The 23,849-nt window shown below is 40.6% G+C and overlaps 1 protein-coding gene across 1 annotated transcript; it reads right to left on the bottom strand.

Moving 5' to 3' along the window:
* Nucleotides 1–22,215: 22,215 nt before the first annotated feature.
* LOC123942275 (olfactory receptor 2B11-like) lies at nt 22,216–23,160 on the bottom strand. Its single transcript, XM_046006125.1, has one exon. The coding sequence runs from the start codon at nt 23,158–23,160 to the stop codon at nt 22,216–22,218; it is 945 nt and encodes a 314-aa protein (XP_045862081.1).
* Nucleotides 23,161–23,849: the final 689 nt, after the last annotated feature.

Below are 23,849 nucleotides of genomic sequence, written 5' to 3'. Positions count from 1 at the left end.
CCCTCCCACGAATGGGCACATTAAGACAAGTGTCCTTTTACTCACCTTACTTTGATAAGTATCACTCAATCGAAAGGAATTTTGGAAGAAGACATGAATTTCCAAACCTTCAGAGAATGATAGAGAAAGTGTAGTACACAGATGAGTACCTAAGAATTAACTTCAGAAATGTGTTTTTCATTTCTAACAATGCTGATGATGAGAAAAAAAAAAACCTGGGTTAGAAAGACAGTAGTAGAGAATATCAAGAATGCATTCTGGGTGTGCTATTTGTAGAATGTTCTTCAGACCCTTGGGCATTGCTCTCAAATAGGCCGTTTGTGTGTACCCCAGAGGAGCTAGCAGAGAAAGTTCCTTGGGAGACTTCAGCATAGAAATGCTTCTTATTGGGGGGAGTCAAGATGGCGGGGAAGTAGGAGGAGGCACCATTTCAACCTGTACCCTAAAGTGAGCTGATTACCTACCAAAGAACTCTGACCACCCATGAAATCAGCCTGAGATCAGAATTATACACGTCTGGATCTCTACAGGAGCAGAGGACGCCAGTGGCAGCTAAAGCAGACTGGGAATGTCCGACTGATATCGGAAGATAAACAAAAGGGGGAGGGAGCCACCAGAGGTGACCCATCGGAAAGTAACACCCCAACACGAGAGTGCTCTGCATCTGGAGACCAGCATTAACTTGGAGTCTGGTTGAAAGCACTCAAAAAACAAACAGCAAAGGATCACGGGGGGTAATAGTGGGAACCTGGGCAGTTAGGGTCAGGGACCTAAGTCCCCGGACCCAGGACAGCCTCCCCTGAGGCGGAGCCAGAGAGAGTGCTGCGGAGAAATCAGGTCTCTGTCCCTGAGCCGCCAGTGCACCTGAATGCCAGCTCCTCCGAGAACGAGTGGGGTCTGGCTCCCATGAGGGGCTGGGAGCATGGCCAGATGGCAATCCTGAAACGCGCACGTCCCACACCCTCCCTTGGGATAGGTGCTCATAGGCGCTAGCCTGGAGCTCTGGCAGCCAGAAAAAACAGACATTCCCAGCCCGGGACAGCGGGAAAATCTCAGTGTGCGATCTCTGCTCGGAACCTCTCTGGCGGTCTGGAGCTGCCTAGACAGCCACCGCTGCCCTGGTTTTGGGTACAAGGAGGAGCTCCTGCATCCCCAGGGACAGAGACTCAGAACTGACTGCCAGCAGCTTTTGCAAAACAGTCTGAGGCTTCTCTCTGAGAGGGAGGTCGGGTGCTGTTTGCTCTCCTCTAAACCTCTAAAAACCATCAAAAGCTGTCAAGGCGAGAGAAAGCAGATGAAAGAACATAAACACCCCCAGAGAACAAAAGGCTGAAAAAAAAACCAGTTTCCTGAAAAAAAAAAAAGAGCTCACCCCCTTGAGGGGAGTGGGAGGACCTAACTCAGGGAACATCATTGTCTGAAAACCCACGTGGCAGGCCCCTCCCCCAGAAAACCAACCAGGAAGGAAGAAAAAAAAAAAAGACTACAAGAGAACAATCACCACTACTTCATAAATACAACTTTTATTTTTAACTCTTTACCAATATTCTGGTTCTTTTTTTTTATACATACAGATAATTTTTTAACCTATTTACCATCACACTGAGATGCCCAGTACATCAAATTCTTTAATAACCTTCTAACCTGAACTTTTTGATACATACACCCATGTTTTTCTTTTGTTTTTCTATTTTTTTAATTCTTTTTTAATTTTTTTAATATTTATTTTTATTTGTTTATTTACAGCATAACAGTGTTCATTGTTTTGGCATCACACCGAGTGCTCCATGCAGTACGAGCCCTCCCTATTAACCACCACCTGGTTCCTCAACCTCCCACCCCCCCCCCACCCCCCGGCCGCCCCTTCATAACCCTCTGGTTGTTTTTCAGAGTCCATAGTCTCTCATGGTTCATCTCCCCTTCCAGTTTCCCTCAACTCCCTCTCCTCTCCATCTCCCCATGTCCTCCATGTGATTTGTTATGCTCCACAAATAAGTGAGACCATATGATACTTGACTCTCTCTGCTTGACTTATTTCGCTCAGCATAATTTCTTCCAGTCCCGTCCATGTTGCTACAAAAGTTGGGTATTCGTCCTTTCTGATGGAGGCATAATACTCCATTGTGTATATGGACCACATCTTCCTTATCCATTCATCCGTTGAAGGGCATCTTGGTTCTTTCCACAGTTTGGCGACCGTAGCCATTGCTGCAATAAACATTGGGGTACAAATGGCCCTTCTTTTCACTACATCTGTATCTTTGGGGTAAATACCCAGCAGTGCAATTGCAGGGTCATAGTGAAGCTCTATTTTTAATTTCTTCAGGAATCTCCACACTGTTCTCCAAAGTGGCTGCACTAATTTGCAATCCCACCAACAGTGGAAGAGGGTTCCCCTTTCTCCACATCCTCTCCAACACACGTTGTATCCTAACTTGCTAATTTTGGCCATTCTAACTGGTGTCAGGTGGTATCTCAATGTGGTTTTAATTTGAATCTCCCTGATGGCTAGTGATGATGAACATTTTTTCATGTGTCTGATAGCCATTTGTATGTCTTCATTGGAGAAGTGTCTGTTCATATCTTCTGCCCATTTTTTGATATGATTATCTGTTTTGTGTGTGTTGAGTTTGAGAAGTTCTTTATAGATCCTGGATATCAATCTTTTGTCTGTACTGTCATCTGCAAATATCTTCTCCCATTCCGTGGGTTGCCTCTTTGTTGTGTTGACTGTTTCCTTTGCTGTGCAGAAGCATTTGATCTTGATGAAGTCCCAAAAGTTCATTTTCGCTTTTGTTTCCTTGGCCTTTGGAGACATATCTTGAAAGAAGTTGCTGTGGCTGATATCGAAGAGGTTACTGCCTATGTTCTCCTCTAGGATTCTGATAGATTCCTGTCTCACGTTGAGGTCTTTTATCCATTTCGAGTTTATCTTTGTGTACGGTGTAAGAGAATGGTCGAGTTTCATTCTTCTACATATCGCTGTCCAGTTTTCCCAGCACCATTGATTGAAGAGACTGTCTTTTTTCCATTGAATATTTTTTCCTGTTTTGTCGAAGATTATTTGACCATAGAGTTGAGGGTCCATATCTGGGCTCTCCACTCTGTTCCATGGGTCTATGTGTCTGTTTTTATGCCAGTACCACGCTGTCTTGGTGATCACAGCTTTGTAGTAAAACTTGAAATCGGGTAACGTGATGCCGCCAGTTTTGTTTTTGTTTTTCAACATTTCCTTAGCAATTCGGGGTCTCTTCTGACTCCATACAAATTTTAGGATTATTTGCTCCAGCTCTTTGAAAAATATCGGTGGAATTTTGATCGGAATGGCATTAAAAGTATAGATTGCTCTAGGCAGTATAGACATTTTAACAATGTTTATTCTTCCAATCCAAGAGCATGGAACAGTCTTCCATCTTTTTGTGTCTTCTTCAATTTCAGGTCCTGGGCTCTTGTTTTTGGGGAGGTTTTTGATCACTGCTTCAATCTCGTTACTAGATATTGGTCTATTCAGGTTGTCAATTTCTTCCTGGTTCAATTTTGGGAGTTTGTAGCTTTCCAGGAATGCATCCATTTCATCTAGGTTGCTTAGCTTATTGGCATATAACTGTTGGTAATAATTTCTGATGATTGTTTCTATTTCCTTGGTGTTAGTTGTGATCTCTCCCTTTTCATTCATAATTTTATTAATTTGGGCTTTCTCTTTTTTCTTTTGGATTAGTGTGGCCAATGGTTTATCGATCTTATTGATTCTTTCAAAAAACCAGCTTCTAGTTTCATTGATACGTTCTACTGTAGCTCTCGTTTCTACCTCATTGATCTCTGCTCTAATCTTGATTATTTCCCTTCTTGCATGTGGAGTTGGTTTGATTTGTTGTTGATTCTCCAGTTCTTTAAGGTGTAGAGACAGCTGGTGTATTCTGGATTTTTCAATGTTTTTGAGGGAGGCTTGGATGGCTATGTATTTCCCCCTTAGAACCGCCTTTGCTGTATCCCATAGGTTTTGGACCGAGGTGTCTTCATTCTCATTGGTTTCCATGAATTGTTTAAGTTCCTCTTTGATCTCCTGGTTGATCCAAGCATTCTTAAGCAAGGTGGTCTTTAGCTTCCAGGTGTTTGAGTTCCTTCTGAACTTTTCCTTGTGATTGAGCTCCAGTTTCAAAGCATTGGGATCGGAGAATATGCAGGGAATAATGTCAGTCTTTTGGTATCGGTTGAGTCCTGCTTTGTGACCCAGTATGTGGTCTGTTCTGGAGAAGGTTCCATGTGCACTTGAGAAGAATGAATATTCTGTTGTTTTAGGGTGGAATGTTCTGTATACGTCGATGAGGTCCATCTGGTCCAATGTTTCATTCAATGCTCTTATTTCTTTATTAATTTTCTGCTTCAATGATCTGTCTCTTTCTGAGAGAGGTGTATTAAGGTCTCCTACTATTATTGTATTCGTATCAATATGACTCTTTATCTTGATTAATAGTTTTCTTATGTAATTGGGTGCTCCCATATTGGGGGCATAGATATGCACAATTGTTAGATCGTCTTGGCGGATAGTTCCTTTAAGAATTATGTAGTGTCCTTCTGTATCTCTGACTACAGTCCTTAGTTTAAAATCTAATTTATCTGATATGAGAATCGCTACTCCGGCCTTCTTTTGAGGCCCATTGGCATGAAAGATGCTTCTCCATCCCTTCACTTTCAGTCTGGGTGTATCCTTAGGTTCAAAATGGGTCTCTTGTAGACAACATATGGATGGGTCCTGTCGTTTTATCCAATCTGCAACCCTGTGTTGTTTTATGGGCGCATTTAGGCCATTCACATTGAGAGTGATTATTGAGAGATAGGTTGTGATTGACATCGTGTTGCCTTTGAAGTCTTTCTGTCTATAGATTGTTTCTGTATTTCTGTTCAATGATATTCTTAGGATTTTTCCTCTCTTATAGGACGCCCCTTAATATTTCCTGCAGTGTCGGCTTGGTGGTTGCATAGTCTTTTAAGCCTTGCCGGTCTTGGAAACTCTTTATCTCTCCATCCATTTTAAATGTCAGTCTTGCTGGATAGAGTATTCTTGGTTGCATGTTCTTCTCATTTAGTACTCTGAATATATTTTGCCAGCCCTTCCTGGCTTTCAAGGTCTCTGTGGAAAGGTCTGACGTTATTCTAATGGGCTTTCCTCTGTATGTAAGAAGCTTCTTGTCCTAGCTGCTTTTAAGAGGGTCTCTCTTGAAACTAAATTCCCCATTCTAACGATAAGGTGCCGTGAGGACTTTCGAGAATCTAAAATCTTGGGAGGAAATCTTTCTGCCTCTAGTACATGAACGTTGTTTCCATTCGTGAGATTGGGAAAATTTTCATAGACAACTTCTTCCACTCTATCTTCTAGACTTCTTTCTTTTTCTTCCCGTTCAGGGATTCCAATAATTCTGACGTTGGAACGTTTCATGGCATCATTTATTTCCCTGATTCTGTTTTCGTGGCTTCTGAGCTGTTTGTTCCAGGCTTCCTCCTGATCCTTTCTCTCTATCTGTTTGTCCTCCAGATCACTAATTCTATCTTCTGTCTCAGTTACCCGAGCTTTTAGAGAATTTAGATTGGACTGGAACTCATTGAGAGCATTTTGAACATCATCCCTGGTGGCTTTCAGTTCTGCCCTAACATTGTGAACATCATCCCTGGTGGCTTTCAGTTCTGCCCTAATCAATTCTGTTTGGTCATCCATGGCTTTCTCCAACCTAGCTATTGCCTGGATAATTGTTAGTCTGAGTTCCTTTTCTGACGTATTGTCTATGTCGATAGCCATTAGCTCTGTTGCAGAAGGCCCATCCTCTGTATTTTTCTTCTGTTGGGTATTCCTCCTCCTAGTCATTTTGGTAAGAGATGACTAAACAGATGCAGCTGGACTTATCGATTGTGGTACAGTCAATGTGCACCCTGGAACGCTTCTGTGCAATCAGGATTCCCCACCCAAATGAGAGAAAAACGAGAAGAAAAAGAAATAGAGAAGAAGAAAGAAAAAAAAAGGGGAAAGAAAAAAGGAAAAAAAAAGAGAGAGAGAGAGATAGGAAAAAAAGGGAAGATAAAAGAGAAGGCTCAGCCCAAATGGGCCACAAGGTAAGATTTGTGGAGTATACAAACAAAAACAGATAAACAAAGGAGTGATAAAAGTATATGACAAGAGAAAAAAATATGTATATATAAGCAAAAACAAAAAGGGAAGAACCTCATCAGAAAGAACCCCAAGTATAAGGTTTATATATTATCAGGACAAACACAAATTCACAGAAACACTGACAGAAGGAAAAATTGGGAGAATGGTTATAGATTCTCAGTGTGGGTGAGGAAGGTTATTTTGATTCTTCCTGAAGGTATCTTGATGTTTTTGTTAAGGGACTCAACTTTCCTTAGTTACAGGGGGATTAGAAACTGGTTTGCCTATAGGGGTAGCATTGATTGGGGAAAGGGGATTACCTTGCAGTTTAACTCTATATGTATAGTAGAAAATAAAAATTAAAAAAGAATAAACTAGACTAAACTAAGTTAAAATTAAAAAAGAATTAAAAAAATAGAAAAACAAAAGAAAAACACGGGTGTATGTATCAAAAAGTTCAGGTTAGAAGGTTATTAAAGTATTTGATGTACTGGACATCTCGGTGTGATGGTAAATAGGTTAAAAAATTATCTGTATGAATAAAAAAAGAAGAACCAGAATATTGGTAAAGAGTTAAAAATAAAAGTTGTATTTATGAAGTAGTGGTGATTGTTCTCTTGTAGTCTTTTTTTTTTTTTTCTTCCTTCCTGGTTGGTTTTCTGGGGGAGGGGCCTGCCACGTGGGTTTTCAGACAATGATGTTCCCTGAGTTAGGTCCCCCTGCTCCCCTCAAGGGGGTGAGCTCTTTTTTTTTTTCAGGAAACTGTTTTTTTCAGCCTTTTGTTCTCTGGGGGTGTTTATGTTCTTTCATATGCTTTCTCTCGCCTTGACAGCTTTTGATTGTTTTTGGAGGTTTAGAGGAGAGCAAACAGCACCCCGACCTCCCTCTCAGAGAGAAGCCTCAGACTGTTTTGCAAAAGCTGCTGGCAGAGTCGGTTCTGAGTCACTGTCCCTGGGGATGCAGGAGCTCCTCCTTGTACCCAAAACCAGGGCAGCGGTGGCTGTCTAGGCAGCTCCAGACCGCCAGAGAGGTTCGGAGCAGAGATGGCACACTGAGATTTTCCCGCTGTCCCAGGCCGGGAATGTCTGGTTTTTCGGGCTGCCAGAGCTCCAGGCTAGCGCCTATGAGCACCTATCCCAAGGGAGGGTGTTGGACGGGCGCGTTTCAGGATTGCCATCTGGCCAGGCTCCCAGCCCCTCAGGGAGCCAGACCCCACTCATTCTCGGGTGCGCTGGCATTCAGGTGCACTGGCTGCTCAGGGACAGAGACCTGATTTCTCCGCAGCACTCTCTCTGGTTCTGCGCCAGGGAGGCTGTCCTGGGTCCGGGGACTTAGGTCCCTGACCCTAACTGCCCAGGTTCCCACTATTACCCCCCGTGATCCTTTGCTGTTTGTTTTTTGAGTGCTTTCAACCAGACTCCAAGTTAATGCTGGTCCCCAGACACAGAGCACTCTCGTGTTGGGGTGATACTTTCTGATGGGTCACCTCTGGTGGCTCCCTCCCCCTTTTGTTTATCTTCCGATATCAGTCAGACGTTCCCAGTCTGCTTTACCTGCCACTGGCGTCCTCTGCTCCTGTAGAGATCCAGACGTGTATAATTCTGATTTCAGGCTGATTTCATGGGTGGTCGGAGTTCTTTGGTAGGTAATCAGCTCACTTTAGGGTACAGGTTGAAATGGTGCCTCCTCCTACTTCCCCGCCATCTTGACTCCCCTCTTCTTTTTTAATTTTAACTTAGTTTAGTCTAGTTTATTCTTTTTTAATTTTTATTTTCTACTATACATATAGAGTTAAACTGCAAGGTAATCCCCTTTCCCCAATCAATGCTACCCCTATAGGCAAACCAGTTTCTAATCCCCCTGTAACTTAGGAAAGTTGAGTCCCTTAACAAAAACATCAAGATACCTTCAGGAAGAATCAAAATAACCTTCCTCACCCACACTGAGAATCTATAACCATTCTCCCAATTTTTCCTTCTGTCAGTGTTTCTGTGAATTTGTGTTTGTCCTGATAATATATAAACCTTATACTTGGGGTTCTTTCTGATGAGGTTCTTCCGTTTTTTTTTTTTTTTTTGCTCATATATACATATTTTTTTCTCTTGTCATATACTTTTATCACTCCTTTTGTTTATCTGTTTTTGTTTGTATACTCCACAAATCTTACCTTGTGGCCCATTTGGGCTGAGCCTTCTCTTTTATCTTCCCTTTTTTTCCTATCTCTCTCTCTCTCTTTTTTTTTCCTTTTTTCTTTCCCCTTTTTTTTTCTTTCTTCTTCTCTATTTCTTTTTCTTCTCGTTTTTCTCTCATTTGGGTGGGGAATCCTGATTGCACAGAAGCGTTCCAGGGTGCACATTGACTGTACCACAATCGATAAGTCCAGCTGCATCTGTTTAGTCATCTCTTACCAAAATGACTAGGAGGAGGAATACCCAACAGAAGAAAAATACAGAGGATGGGCCTTCTGCAACAGAGCTAATGGCTATCGACATAGACAATACGTCAGAATAGGAATTCAGACTAACAATTATCCAGGCAATAGCTAGGTTGGAGAAAGCCATGGATGACCAAACAGAATTGATTAGGGCAGAACTGAAAGCCACCAGGGATGATGTTCAAAATGCTCTCAATGAGTTCCAATCCAATCTAAATTCTCTAAAAGCTAGGGTAACTGAGACAGAAGATAGAATTAGTGATCTGGAGGACAAACAGATAGAGAGAAAGGATCAGGAGGAAGCCTGGAACAAACAGCTCAGAAGCCACGAAAACAGAATCAGGGAAATAAACGATGCCATGAAACGTTCCAACGTCAGAATTATTGGAATCCCTGAACGGGAAGAAAAAGAAAGAAGTCTAGAAGATAGAGTGGAAGAAGTTGTCTATGAAAATTTTCCCAATCTCACGAATGGAAACAACGTTCATGTACTAGAGGCAGAAAGATTTCCTCCCAAGATTTTAAATTCTCGAAAGTCCTCACGGCACCTTATCATTAGAATGGGGAATTTAGTTTCAAGAGAGACCCTCTTAAAAGCAGATAGGACAAAGAGGCTTCTTACATACAGAGGAAAGCCCATTAGAATAACGTCAGACCTTTCCACAGAGACCTGGAAAGCCAGGAAGGGCTGGCAAAATATATTCAGAGTACTAAATGAGAAGAACATGCAACCAAGAATACTCTATCCAGCAAGACTGACATTTAAAATGGATGGAGAGATAAAGAGTTTCCAAGACCGGCAAGGCTTAAAAGACTATGCAACCACTAAGCCGACACTTCGGGAAATATTAAGGGGGGTCCCCTAAGAGAGAAAAAATCCCAAGAATATCATTGAACAGAAATACAGAAACAATCTATAGACAGAAAGACTTCAAAGGCAACACGATGTCAATAAAAACCTATCTCTCAATAATCACTCTCAATGTGAATGGCCTAAATGCGCCCATAAAATGACACAGGGTTGCAGATTGGATAAAACGACAGGACCCATCCATATGTTGTCTACAAGAGACCCATTTTGAACCTAAGGATACACCCAGACTGAAAGTGAAGGGATGGAGAAGCATCTTTCATGCCAATGGGCCTCAAAAGAAGGCCGGAGTAGCGATTCTCATATCAGATAAATTAGATTTTAACTAAAGACTGCAGTCAGAGATACAGAAGGACACTACATAATTCTTAAAGGAACTATCCGCCAAGACGATCTAACAATTGTGAATATCTATGCCCCCAATATGGGAGCACCCAATTGCATAAGAAAACTATTAATCAAGATAAAGAGTCATATTGATACGAATACAATAATAGTAGGAGATATTAATACACCTCTCTCAGAAATAGACAGATCATCAAAGCAGAAAATTAATAAAGAAATAAGAGCATTGAATGAAACATTGGACCAGATGGACCCCATAGACATATACAGAACATTCCACCCTAAAACAACAGAATACTCGTTCTTCTCAAGTGCACATGGAACCTTCTCCAGAATAGACCACATACTGGTTCACAAAGCAGGACTCAACCGATACCAAAAGACTGACATTATTCCCTGCAAATTCTCCGATCCCAATGCTTTGAAACTGGAGCTCAATCACAAGGAAAAGTTCAGAAGGAACTCAAACACCTGGAAGCTAAAGACCACCTTGCTTAAGAATGCTTGGATCAACCAGGAGATCAAAGAGGAACTTAAACAATTCATGGAAACCAATGAGAATGAAGACACCTCGGTCCAAAACCTATGGGATACAGCAAAGGCGGTTCTAAGGGGGAAATACATAGCCATCCAAGCCTCCCTCAAAAACATTGAAAAATCCAGAATACACCAGCTGTCTCTACACCTTAAAGAACTGGAGAATCAACAACAAATCAAACCAACTCCACATGCAAGAAGGGAAATAATCAATATTAGAGCAGAGATCAATGAGGTAGAAACGAGAGCTACAGTAGAACGTATCAATGAAACTAGAAGCTGGTTTTTTGAAAGAATCAATAAGATCGATAAACCATTGGCCACACTAATCCAAAAGAAAAAAGAGAAAGCCCAAATTAATAAAATTATGAATGAAAAGGGAGAGATCACAACTAACACCAAGGAAATAGAAACAATCATCAGAAATTATTACCAACAGTTATATGCCAATAAGCTAAGCAACCTAGATGAAATGGATGCATTCCTGGAAAGCTACAAACTCCCAAAATTGAACCAGGAAGAAATTGACAACCTGAATAGACCGATATCTAGCAATGAGATTGAAGCAGTGATCAAAAACCTCCCAAAAAACAAGAGCCCAGGACCTGACGGATTCCCTGGGGAATTCTACCAAACTTTCAAAGAAGAAATAACACCAATTCTCCTGAAGCTGTTCCAAAAAATTGAAGCAGAAGGAAAACTTCCAGACTCTTTTTATGAAGCCAGCATTACCCTGATCCCCAAACCAGGAAAAGACCCTACCAAAAAGGAGAATTTTAGACCAATATCACTGATGAATATGGATGCAAAGATTCTCAACAAGATCCTAGCAAACAGGATCCAGCAGTACATTCAAAAGATTATCCACCATGACCAGGTGGGATTCACCCCTGGGTTGCAAGGTTGGTTCAACATTCGCAAATCAATCAGTGTGATAGAACACATCAATAAGCGAAGAGAGAAGAACCACATGGTCCTCTCAATTGATGCAGAAAAAGCATTTGACAAAATCCAGCATCCGTTCCTGATGAAAACGCTTCAAGTATAGGGATAGAAGGAACATTCCTGAACTTCATAATATCTATCTATGAAAGACCCACAGCAAATATCATCCTCAATGGGAAAAAGCTTTCAGCCTTCCCATTGAGATCAGGAACATGACAAGGATGCCCACTCTCACCACTCTTGTTCAACATAGTATTAGAAGTCCTAGCAATGGCAATCAGACAACAAAGAGAAATAAAAGGTATGCAAATTGGCAAGGAAGAAGTCAAACTCTCTCTCTTCGCAGATGACATGATTCTTTATATGGAAAACCCCAAAGACTCCACCCCCAAACTACTAGAACTCATTCAGCAATTCAGTAACGTGGCAGGATACAAAGTCAATGTACAGAAATCAGTGGCTTTCTTATACAGCAACAATGAAAATACAGAAAGGGAAATTAGAGAATCGATTCCATTTACTATAGCACCAAGAACCTTAAGATACCTGGGAATAAACCTAACCAAAGAGGTAAAGGACCTGTACTCGAGGAACTACAGAACACTCATGAAAGAAATTGAAGACACAAAAAGATGGAAGACTGTTCCATGCTCTTGGATTGGAAGAATAAACATTGCTAATGTCTATACTGCCTAGAGCAATCTATTCTTTTAATGCCATTCCGAGCAAAATTCCACCGATATTTTTCAAAGAGCTGGAGCAAATAATCCTAAAATTTGTATGGAGCCAGAAGAGACCCCGAATTTCTAAGGAAATGTTGAAAAACAAAAACAAAACTGGCGGCATCACGTTACCCGATTTCAAGCTTTACTACAAAGCTGTGATCACCAAGACAGCGTGGTACTGGCATAAAAACAGACAGATAGACCCATGGAACAGAGTGGAGAGCCCAGATATGGACCCTCAACTCTATGGTGAAATAATCTTCGAGAAAACAGGAAAAAATATTCAATGGAAAAAAGACAGTCTCTTCAATAAATGGTGCTGGGAAAACTGCACAGCGATATGTAGAAGAATGAAACTCGACCATTCTCTTACGCCGTACACAAAAATAAACTCGAAATGGATAAAAGACCTCAACGTGAGACACAATCTCTCAGAATCCTAGAGGAGAACATAGGCAGTAACCTCTTCGATATCAGCCACAGCAACTTCTTTCAAGATATGTCTCCAAAGGCCAAGGAAACAAAAGCGAAAATGAACTTTTGGGACTTCATCAAGATCAAAGGCTTCTGCACAGCAAAGGAAACAGTCAACAAAACAAAGCGGCAACCCACGGAATGGGAGAAGATATTTGCAAATGAAAGTACAGACAAAAGGTTGATATCCAGGATCTATAAAGAACTTCTCAAAGTCAACACACACAAAACAGATAATCATATCAAAAAATGGGCAGAAGATATGAACAGACACTTCTCCAATGAAGACATACAAATGGCTATGAGACACATGAAAAAATGTTCATCATCACTAGCCATCAGGGAGATTCAAATTAAAACAACATTGAGATACCACCTAACACCAGTTAGAATGGCCAAAATTAGCAAGACAGGAAACAACGTGTGTTGGAGAGGATGTGGAGAAAGGGGAACCCTCTTCCACTGTTGGTGGGAATGCAAGTTAGTGCAGCCACTTTGGAGAACAGTGTGGAGATTCCTGAAGAAATTAAAAATAGAGCTTCACTATGACCCTGCAATTGCACTGCTGGGTATTTACCCCAAAGATACAGATGTAGTGAAAAGAAGGGCCATTTGTACCCCAATGTTTATTGCAGCAATGGCTACGGTCGCCAAACTGTGGAAAGAACCAAGATGCCCTTCAACGGATGAATGGATAAGGAAGATGTGGTCCATATACACAATGGAGTATTATGCCTCCATCAGAAAGGACGAATACCCAACTTTTGTAGCAACATGGACGGGACTGGAAGAAATTATGCTGAGCGAAATAAGTCAAGCAGAGAGAGTCAAGTATCATATGGTCTCACTTATTTGTGGAGCAAAGCAAATCACATGGAGGACATGGGGAGATGGAGAGGAGAGGGAGTTGAGGGAAACTGGAAGGGGAGATGAACCATGAGAGACTATGGACTCTGAAAAACAACCAGAGGGTTATGAAGGGGCGGCAGGGGGGTGCGGGGGCTGTGAGGTTGAGGAAACAGGTGGTGGGTAATAGGGAGGGCACGTACTGCATGGAGCACTGGGTGTGATGCCAAAACAATGAACACTGTTATACTGTAAATAAACAAATAAAAATAAATATTTAAAAAAACCTTCTTATTATTTACCTACTGAACTCAGAGTGGTCGAAAAGTTTCTTCTGTTACTAGATTTGTTTAAAAATCAACTCATTTTATTTCCCAACATAGTGGACACTAATTTTAAATAGGATGGGCATTAAGGTTGACATGTGACCTCATGAGCATTGGGTATTATACACAATTAATCAATCATTGATCAATACATGAATAGGTTATAATTGGAGTAGATCTAGTTTGAACAAGTGATTTTGGGGAATTTGAATGTGAGTTCCTTTAGTATCTTTGTTCATTTATAGAATACCTCTCAGAGATTTTTTTTGAGACATGAGTTTGTCCACATTTTTATTTAAGTTCCAGTTACTTAACATACAGTATCATATTGGTTTCTGGTCTAGAATTTAGGGATTCTGCACTTCCATACAAAACAAGGTACTCATCACGTATCCTCCTTCATCCCCTCACACATTTATCACATTCCCTTGTCCACCTTCCCTCTAATAACCATGAGTTTGTTCTTTACAGTTGAGTCTGTTTCTTGGGGGATAGGACGGATGGGGTGGATGAGTGATGGACACTGGGGAAGGTATATTCTATGGTGAGTGCTGTGAATTGTGTAAGAGATGATTCACAGACCTTTACCCTCCAAAGCAAATAATACATTATATGTTCATAAAAAATGGAAAAAAATAGGTCATTTAATAGAAATTTAAATTAATTTTTTTTATTTCAATCTGGTTAGATTTTAGTTCTTTATTTTTCCAGAAAGGGATTCTCTAGTATCTTCCATGCTTTTTTCTAGTCCAGCTAACACCTTGGTAATCACCATTCTGAACTCTAGATATGACATCTTACTAATGTCTGTATTGATTAGGTCCGTAGCCATCAGTATTGCCTCCTGTTCTTTTTTTTTTTTTTTTTGAGGTCATTTTTTCCACCTTATCCAGATAAGAATAGATGAATGAGGGTGCCTGGGTGGTTCAGTTGGTTAAGCGACTGCCTTCGACTCAGGTCATGATCCCGGAGTCCTGGGATCAAGTCTCACATCAGGCTCCCAGCTGCATGGGGAGTCTGCTTCTCCCTCTGACTTCCCCTTTCATGCTCTCTCATTCTGTCTCTCTCTCTCAAATAAATAAATAAAATCTTTTAAAAAATAAAAATATACACTTATTTACACACTTAAATACACACTTATTTACTTATATACACACTTGTGTATATAAATATATATGTGTATATATACATGTATATACATATATGTGTGTGTGTGTGTGTGTGTGTGTATACATATATATACACAAACCTGTGTTCTTTCCATAGTCTGGCTATTGCTGATAATGCTGCTGTAATCATTGGGGTGATATATATATTGGACTGGTGACTAGAACAGAGCACACACTTGATTTTGGGTGTATTTTGGTCTGTTAGAAGAAATAGTCTCACAAAATTTTAAAGAAAGAAAAACATATATATACAAAAATAAGGGTATATATGATGAAGGGATAGAATATGATGTAAAGTTGAAAATTTAAAAAGATCCTAAAAAAGAATTGGTAAGAAGTTGGTTGAAAAAATTAAAAAGTGAGGTGCCTGGGTGACTCAGTGGATTAAGCCTCTACGTTTGGCTCAGGTCACGATCCCAGGATCCTGGGATCGAGCCCTGCATCAGGCTCTTTGTTCAGTGGGGTGCCTGTTTCCCACCCCCTACCTGCCTCTCTGTCTACTTGCGGTCTCTCTCTCTCTCTGTCAAATAATAAATAAAATCTTTAAAAAAAAGAAAAAAGGAAAGATTGTGATCAGGCTGGAGACTAGAACAAAGTCATGTGCTAGATTTAGTGTATATTTTGATCTGCTAGAAGAAACTGTGTCTCAAAATTTTAAAGAAAGAAAAACCTATATGTATACAGAAACCAAGGCTAAATACAATGAAAGGATAGAATATGACTATAACAATAAAAATTTAAAAAGATTTTTAAAAAGGTATTGATAAAATAGCTAAAAATGTTAAAATAGGAAAGAGAAGGCATGCATTGCATGGAGCACTGGGTGTGGTGCAAAAACAATGAATTCTGTTACGCTGAAAAGAAATTAAAAAAAAAGAAAATAGAATAAGAAAAAAAATTTAAAATTTAACTTTCAGGACATCTGGGTTGCTCAGTGGTTTAAGCCTCTGCCTTCAGCCCAGGTCATGATCTCAGGGTCCTGGGATTAAGCCCCCCACTGGGCTCTCGGCTCAGTGGGGAGGCTGCTTCTGTCCTTTCTCTGACTGCCTGTCTTGCCTACTTGTGATCTCTCTCTGTCAAATAAGCAGAATCTTTTAAAAAAATTTACCTTTGAAAGGCTAAAGGATCATGGGGAAAAAAAAGCACGAGTTCTATGTGTTGCATTTCCGCATCTCTGGAATTCCACAGTTCTCATTGATCTGTGAACTTGATCTTGGCTGGATGTTCTTGCTGATCTTCTGGGGGAGGGGCCTGTTGCCCTGATTCTCAAATGTCTTTTCCTGAGGTGGAATTGCACCACCTTTGTCAGGGGGCAGCCTAAGCACTCTGTGTGGTTTTGGTCTTGGGAGGTTTTGTTTCCTGACCGCTTTCCATACTGCTTTGGAAGATGGGAATGAAGATGGCAGCTTCCCAGTCTCTGGCCCAGAGGAGCCAAGAGCTTGGGCCCACTCCTCAGTGTGCCTTCAGAGAAAAGCTGTCAATCCCTCCTGTCTCTCTGGTCTCCAACCGTGCTCCGAGTTCACCTGGTCTGTGACTGAGCATTTATCTCTCTGGCGCATGGCCCTGTTTGGAGTCTTCAAACCCAGCAGATCCTTGCTGCATGCTCCCATGCCATTCTTCCCAGAGGAGGAAGAAGGGGATCTCCCTGGATCTGCTGCTTGTGGGGTCCCTGCTTGAAAAGTAGTGGCCAACTGTGCCTTGATCACAGTTTAAGGTAAGCCAGAGATGAGAGCCCACTGCTTGGCTCCATCTCTACAGCCAGCTTTCCTGCTCTGATGCCTGGGGGCTCTGCCACACTCAGGCACCCCTGGCCTTTCTGTGACCCTAAGGGTCCTGAGACCACCATGTCCCTACGAGGGCTCCATCCCCGGCTTAGCCACTGGAGCAACGTCCCTCAGTGAAGCAGACTTCTACAAGTCCTGATTTTGTGCTCCACCACTCTGTCCCTTGCCAGGAGCCTGCCCCTGTCCCCGTGGTCTATCTTCCCATTGCTTTGGATTCAGTTTGCCCATCCTACCTTCCATAAAGTCACTTTTCTGTTCCTAAAATTGTTGCTCTTCTCTTCTATCTCCTGTTGAGTTTGTAGGTGGTCAGAATGGCTTGATAACTATCTAGCTGAACTCCTGGGACCCAATGATATTAGGTGTCCTACTCCTCCACCATATTTCTCCTCCCTCGATACATTATATGTTTTAAAAAAGAGTCTCTTTCTTGGTTGCCTACTCCCCACCCCATGTTCATTTGTTCTGTTTCTTAAATACCACATATAATTGAAATCAAGCATTTGTCTTTGTCTGACTTATTTCACTTAGCAGAATACTCTAGTTCTATCCATGTTGTTCCATGTGGCAAGATTTCATTCTTTTGTTGACTGAGTGATATTCCATACACACATACACACACACCACATCTTCTTTATGCATCCCTCAGTTGATGAACACTTGTGTTCTTTCCATAGTCTGGCTATTGTTCGTAATGCTGCTATAATCATTGGGGTGCATGTACCCCTTCAAATCAGTATTTTTGTATCCTTTGCTTAAATATTTAGTAGTGAAGTTGCTGGATCATAGGATAATTCTATTTTTAACTTTTTGAAGAACCCACGTACTGTTTGCACAGTGGCTACACCAGTTTGCATTCCCACCAACAGTGCAAGAAAGATATCCTTTCTCTACATCTTCGCCAACAGAGTTGTTTCCTGTGCTGATAATTTTAGCCATTCTGACAGGTGTGAGATGATATCTCATTGGATTCTTGTTTGTATATCCTTGATGATGAGTGAGGTTGAGTATCTTTTCATGTGTCTCCTATCTACCCCTGTGTCTTTGGAAAAATGTGTATTCCTCTATTCTGCCCATTTTTTAACTGGATTATTTGTTTTGGGGTGTTGAATTTGGTAAATTCTTTATAGATTTTGGATACTAATGCTTTATCAGATATGTCATTTGCAAGTATATTCTCCTGTTCCATAGGTTACCATTTAGGTTTGTTGATCATTTCCTTCACTGTGCAGAAGCTTTTTATTTTTTATTTTGTTGAAGTCTCAATAGTTTATATTTGCTTGTGTTTCCCTTGTCCCAGGAGACTATAAAAGGAAGTTGCTAGGATTGATGTCAAAGGGGTTACTGCCTTTTTTCTCCTCTAGAATTTTGATTCCTGTCTCACGTTTTTCACCTATTTTGAATTTATTTTTGTGTATGTTATAAAAAAGTGATTCAGTTGCATTCTCTTCCATGTTGCTGTCCAGTTTCCCCAACACCATTTATCGATTATCTTTATTTTTTCCTTTGGACATTCTTTCCTGCTTCGTCCAATTTGAATTGGTCAGGTAGTTGTGGGTTCTTTTCCGGGTATTCTATTCTGTTGATCTACATGTCTGCTTTTATGCCAGCACCATATTGTTCTAATTAGTTCATCTTTGTAATGCAACTTGAAGTCCAGAACCATGATGCCTCTAGCTTTGCTTTTCAAGATTGTTTTGTTATTTGGGGTCTTTTGTGGTTCCATACAAATTTTAGGATAGTTCTAGCTCTGTTAAAAGTGCTGGTGGTATTTAATTTTTTTTAATTTAAATTCAGTTTAGTTAACAGGGTAGTTCAGGGGTACAATTTACTGATTCATCAGTTGCAAAGGACAAGGACCATATTATCCTCTCAATAGATGCAGAAAAAGCAGTTGACAAAATACAACTTTGTAACTTGATTTAAAACCTCCACTGTGTAGGGATAGAGGTATTAATTCATATTAATGCATACCTCAACATAGAGGTTCTAATTCATACCTCAACGTCATACAAGTCATATACAAAAGACCCATAGCTAATAACATCCTCAATGGGGGAAAACCGGGAACTTTTACCCTAAGGTCAGGAACACACCAGAGATGTCCACTCTCAACTTAACATAGTACTGGAAGTCCTAGCCTCAGCAATCAGACTACAAAAAGAAATAAAAGGCATCATAGTCAGCAAAGAAGAAGTCAAACTATTCACTATTGAACAGGTCAAACTTTCACTATTTACAATCATGATGTCATGATACTCTATGTAGAAAACCTGAAAGACTCTACCAAAAAAACTGCTACAACTGGGGGCGCCTGGGTGGCTCAGCGGGTTAAAGCCTCTGCCTTCGGCTCAGGTCATGATCCCAGGGTCCTGGGATCGAGCCCCGCATTGGGCTCTCTGCTTGGCTGGGAGCCTGCTTACTCCTCTCTCTCTCTCTGCCTGCCTCTCTGCCTACTTGTAATCTCTATCTGTCAAAAAAATAAATCTTAAAAAAAAACTGCTACAACTGATACATGAATTCAGCTGGTATTTTGATAGAGATTGCATTAAATATGTAGGTTGCTTTGGTAGTATAGACATTTTAACAATGTTTGTTCTGATCCATGAGCACGGGATGTTTTTCCATTTCTTTGTGTCCTCTTCAATTTCTTTCATAACTGTTTTATAGTTTTCAGAGTACAGATCTTTACCCCTTTGATTAGGTTTATTCCTATGTATTTTATGGGTTTTGTGCAATTGTAAATGGAAGATTCCTTGACTTCTCTTTCTGTTGCTTCATGATTGGTATGTAGAAATGAAACAAATTTCTGTACATTTATTTTGTATCCCATGACTTTACTGAATCAGTCTATCAGTTTCAACAAACTTTTGGTGGAATCTTTTGGGTTTTCTGTATAGAGTATCATGTCATCTCCAAATAGTGAAAGCTTGACTTCTACCTTGCTGATTAGAATTTTTTTGTTGTCTGATGGCTAGGAGTTGTAGTACCATGTGAAATAACAATGGTGAGTGTGGATATCCTTGACTTGCTCCATAGAGAAAAAGCTCTGTTTTCCCCCATCGAGGATGACATTAGCTGTAGGTCTATCATATGTGGCCTTTACTATGTTGAAGTATGTTTCTGTAACCCTACTTTGTTGAGGGTTTTTATCATGAATGGATGCTGTACTTCATCAAATGCTTTTTCTACATCTACTGAAATGATCATATGGTTCTTACTCTTTTTTTTTTTATTAATGTGGTATATCACATTGGTTGACTTGTGAATATTGAATCACCTTTGCAACCCAGGAATAAATCCCACTTGGTCATGGTAAATGATTCTTTTATTGTATTGTTGTATTTGATTTACTAGTGTTTTATTGAGAGTTTTAGCATCCATGTTCATCAGGGATATTGGCTTATAGTTCTGTTTTTTTAGTGGAGTCTTTTACTGGTTTTATAATCAGGGTAATTCTGGTCTCATAGAATTAATTTGGAAGTTTTCCTTCCATTTCTAATTTTTGAAATAGTTTGAGAAGAATACCTATTAACTGTTCCTTAAATGTTTGGTAGAATTTCCTTGTGCAGCCGTCAGACCCTGGACTTTTGTTTGTTAGGAATTTTTTTTTAAGATTTCACTTATTTATTTGACCGACAGAGATGACAAGTAGGTAGTGAGGCAGGCAGAGAGGGAGAGGGGGAAGAAGGCGCCCTGCCAAGCAGAGAGCCCAATGTGGGGCTCAATCCCAGGACCCTAAGATCATGACCTGAGCCAACGGCAGAGGCTATAAACCCCTGAGCCATCCAGGTGCCCCCTTTGGGATTTTTAAAATTACTGATTCAGTTTTTTTGCAGTTATTGGTCTGTTCCAGTTTTTTATTTCTTCCTGTTTCAGTTTTGATAGTTTGTGTTCCTAGGAATTTATCCATTTCTTTGATTGTCCTGTTTGTTGACATAATTTTTCATATTTTTTTATAATTGTATTTCTGTGGTGTTGGTTGTTATCTCTCCTCTCTCATTTGTGATTTTATTTATTTCAGTCCTTTCTCTTTTCTTTTTTAACGTCTGGATGGGGGGGTTTCAATTTTATTAATTTTTTTCAAGGGACCAACCCCTGGATTCATTGATATGATATACATTTTTTAGTTTCTATATCATTTAATTCTGCTCTAATCTTTATTAGTGACTGGGCACTTTTGTATTGGGGTATTGCTTTCCAATGGGTCACCTCTGGTGGCTCCCTCCTCCTTTTGTTTATCTTCTGATATCAGTCCGATGTTCCTACTCTGCTTTACCTCTCCACTGATGTCTTCTGCCCCTGTAGAGATCCAAAAGTGTATAATCTTACATCTCAGGCTGATTTCATGGGTGTTCAGAGTGTTCTGATAGATATTTAGCTCACTTGAGGGGACCGGTTGAAACAGGGTCTCCTAATTCTCTGCCATCTTTCCCCTCCCCATTTTTTTTTATTTTTTAAATTTTTTTTTTTATGTTTTATTAGTCTCCATACAGTACATCACTATTTTTTTATATAGTGTTCCGTGATTCATTTTTCTGCATGTAACACCGAGTGCTCTGTACAATACATGCCTCCTTAATACTCATCACCAGCCTAACGCATTCCCCCACCACCCTCCCCTCCAAAACCCTCAGTTTGTTTTCCAGAGTCCATAGCCTCTCAAGGTTCTTCTCCCCCTCTGATTCCTCCCCCACTTCGTTTTCCCTTACTTCTCCTAATGTTCTCCATAACTATTCCTTATATTCCACAAATAAGTGAAACCATATGTTAATCATCTTTCTCTGCTTCACTTATTTCATTCAGCATAAGCTCCTCCAGTCCCATTCTTCTTAATGCAAAAGCTCAGTATTCATCCTTTCTGATGACTGAGTAGTATTCCATTGTATATATGGACCACATGTTCTTTATCCACTCATCTGCTGAAGGGCATCGAAGCTCCTTCCACAGTTTGGCTATTGTTGACATTGCGGCTATGAACCCTGGGGTGCATATGCCCCTTCTTTTCACTACATCTGTATCTTTGTGGTAAATACCTAGTAGTGCAATTGCTGGGTCATAGGGTAATTCTATTCTTAAAATCTTGAGGAATCTCCATACTGTTTTCCAGAGTGGCTGTACCAGTTCGCATTCTCACCAATAGTGTAAAAGGGTTCCCTTTCTCCACATCCTCCCCAACATCTGTTTTTTCCAGTTTTGTTAATTTTTGCCATTCTAACTTGTTTAAGTAGTCAAGCTCTCCCTCTTCACAGATGACATGATACTTGTGTTATTTTTATAAAATTATACATAAAATGAGAGGGTTCCTTTTGTTTGACTGGTGATGAATGAGTGAGTCAGTGAGCTACTTTACAGATTCCTATAGCAGAATCTCTCAATGGACTTAGAGGACTTAATGACAGGGATTCACTCTCATGTAACTTACAAGTGGGGATTAAGGTTCACATTGCAAAATGAGGGCCAATAAATCATAGCACTTTGTGAATAAACATATGTGTAGATCAGATAATGACTGAAGGATTCTAACCATTTTGGAAGGGGGTTACATCCAGAGATATATATAAAGCAAGGGCTCTTTGGAGACTTACATGGAGAGTATAGAGTACAAAATAGCTGTGTTTTATTCTCTTCTCTGATGGTTCAATGAGAGGAGAAGCCTCCTTATTGCCCCTTTCATGTCCTTTTTCCTCAAAGTATAAATAAAAGGGTTAAGCATAGGAGTCAGCAGACTGTAGAACAGGGCCATGAGTTTCTCCTTGTCCTGGGATTTAGTACCAGAAGGTTGCACATACATGCATATTACTGGCCCACAGAAGAGAGAGACCACAAAATCATGAGAGCCACAGGTGTTGAAGGCCTTCTTGTTTCCTGTTGATGACCGAATTCTGAGTACTGTAGCTACAATGAACCCATAGGAGAGAAGGATAAGAGACAACGGAACCAGGGTAAAGATCGTCCCTACAAGAGAGAGCATAGTTACATTCAAAGTGGTATCGACACAGGACACCTTGATCATCACTGGAATCTCACACAGGAAGTCATCCACCTTGTTGTTACCACAAAGTGGCAGCTGAATAGTGCGGAACGACTGAAGCAAGGAGTTAGCCAAACCACTTATCCATGCGACAGCCACCAAGGAGACACAGAATCGCCGACCCATGATAGCCTGGTACCTCAAGGACTTGTAGATGGCCACGTACCAATCCACGGACATGACCGCCAAGAGGATGCATTCTGTGGCTCCCAGGAAGTGAAACATATAGAATTGGGCCACACAGCCTCCATAACTGATAGATTTATCTGGTCCCCAGAGATTCCACAGCAGTTGACGGATGGTGGTTGTGGTAAAACACAGGTCCAGGAAGGAGAGGTTGGAAAGGAAAAAGTACATAGGGCTGTCAAGATGAGGGTCTACCTTGGACACCACAATAATCGAGATGTTTCCAACCAGTGTGCAGATGTAAGCCACAAACACCATTATGAAGAACGGCATTTCCAACCAGGGATGGTCAGAGAAACCCAAGAGGATGAAGACCTTTGGAGTACTTGCATTGCCCAGACTCATGACCATCATTCCTCTTGTTGGTGGATTCAAGTCAAAGAGAGGACTTTTACTTCAGTATTGGATTTTCCTGATTGTCCACTTATTCATTTAAGTACAGTAAATTATGCAGGGAGTTTCTCTGTGGTGTCATTCCAGTGAAGTGATCTAATAATTATACTCATGAAAAAATAGGAGCCTAAATGTCAAACATGATTATTTTGAAGCACATCTAAAATAAAAGCCAACAAATCTCTATAGTTTGCCTAGGAGATGCAATAGAACAAATGTTTATAGAAAAATGATTAGGGAAGGGAAAAGTCAGAAGTGCTCTTGTGTCAGAGAATAGCATAAAGCAAAGGTGCGTTTTCCAGGAACCACCCATGCTGACTTACCACATGGCCACTCTGCTTGAATTCACGACTTGGTTTAGGTAAGTTCAGGACTTTCTGAGCTCCAGCCAGATCAGTCTGAATGCATAGAAACAAGACATAGTACTGTTCCTTGGGTCTATGGCTCAAATCCTAAAGTGACTTTTGTAGTATAAACCTTTTGTCATAATGGGAAACATAAGCTGAAAGGAAATGATTCCTTTCCACGTGTTCAGTACTTGAAGAAGAAATCAAACGCTAAACACTGGTGATATGAGCCTTTCAAGGCATCAGTGTTTAAAAAATGATACGATATGTGCTAGTGCTTGTCACATCAGGAGT

This window comes from Meles meles, chromosome 5 (genome assembly GCF_922984935.1).
Source record: "Meles meles chromosome 5, mMelMel3.1 paternal haplotype, whole genome shotgun sequence".
Lineage (NCBI taxonomy): Eukaryota > Metazoa > Chordata > Mammalia > Carnivora > Mustelidae > Meles > Meles meles.
This window is presented reverse-complemented; position numbering and strand designations above follow the sequence as displayed.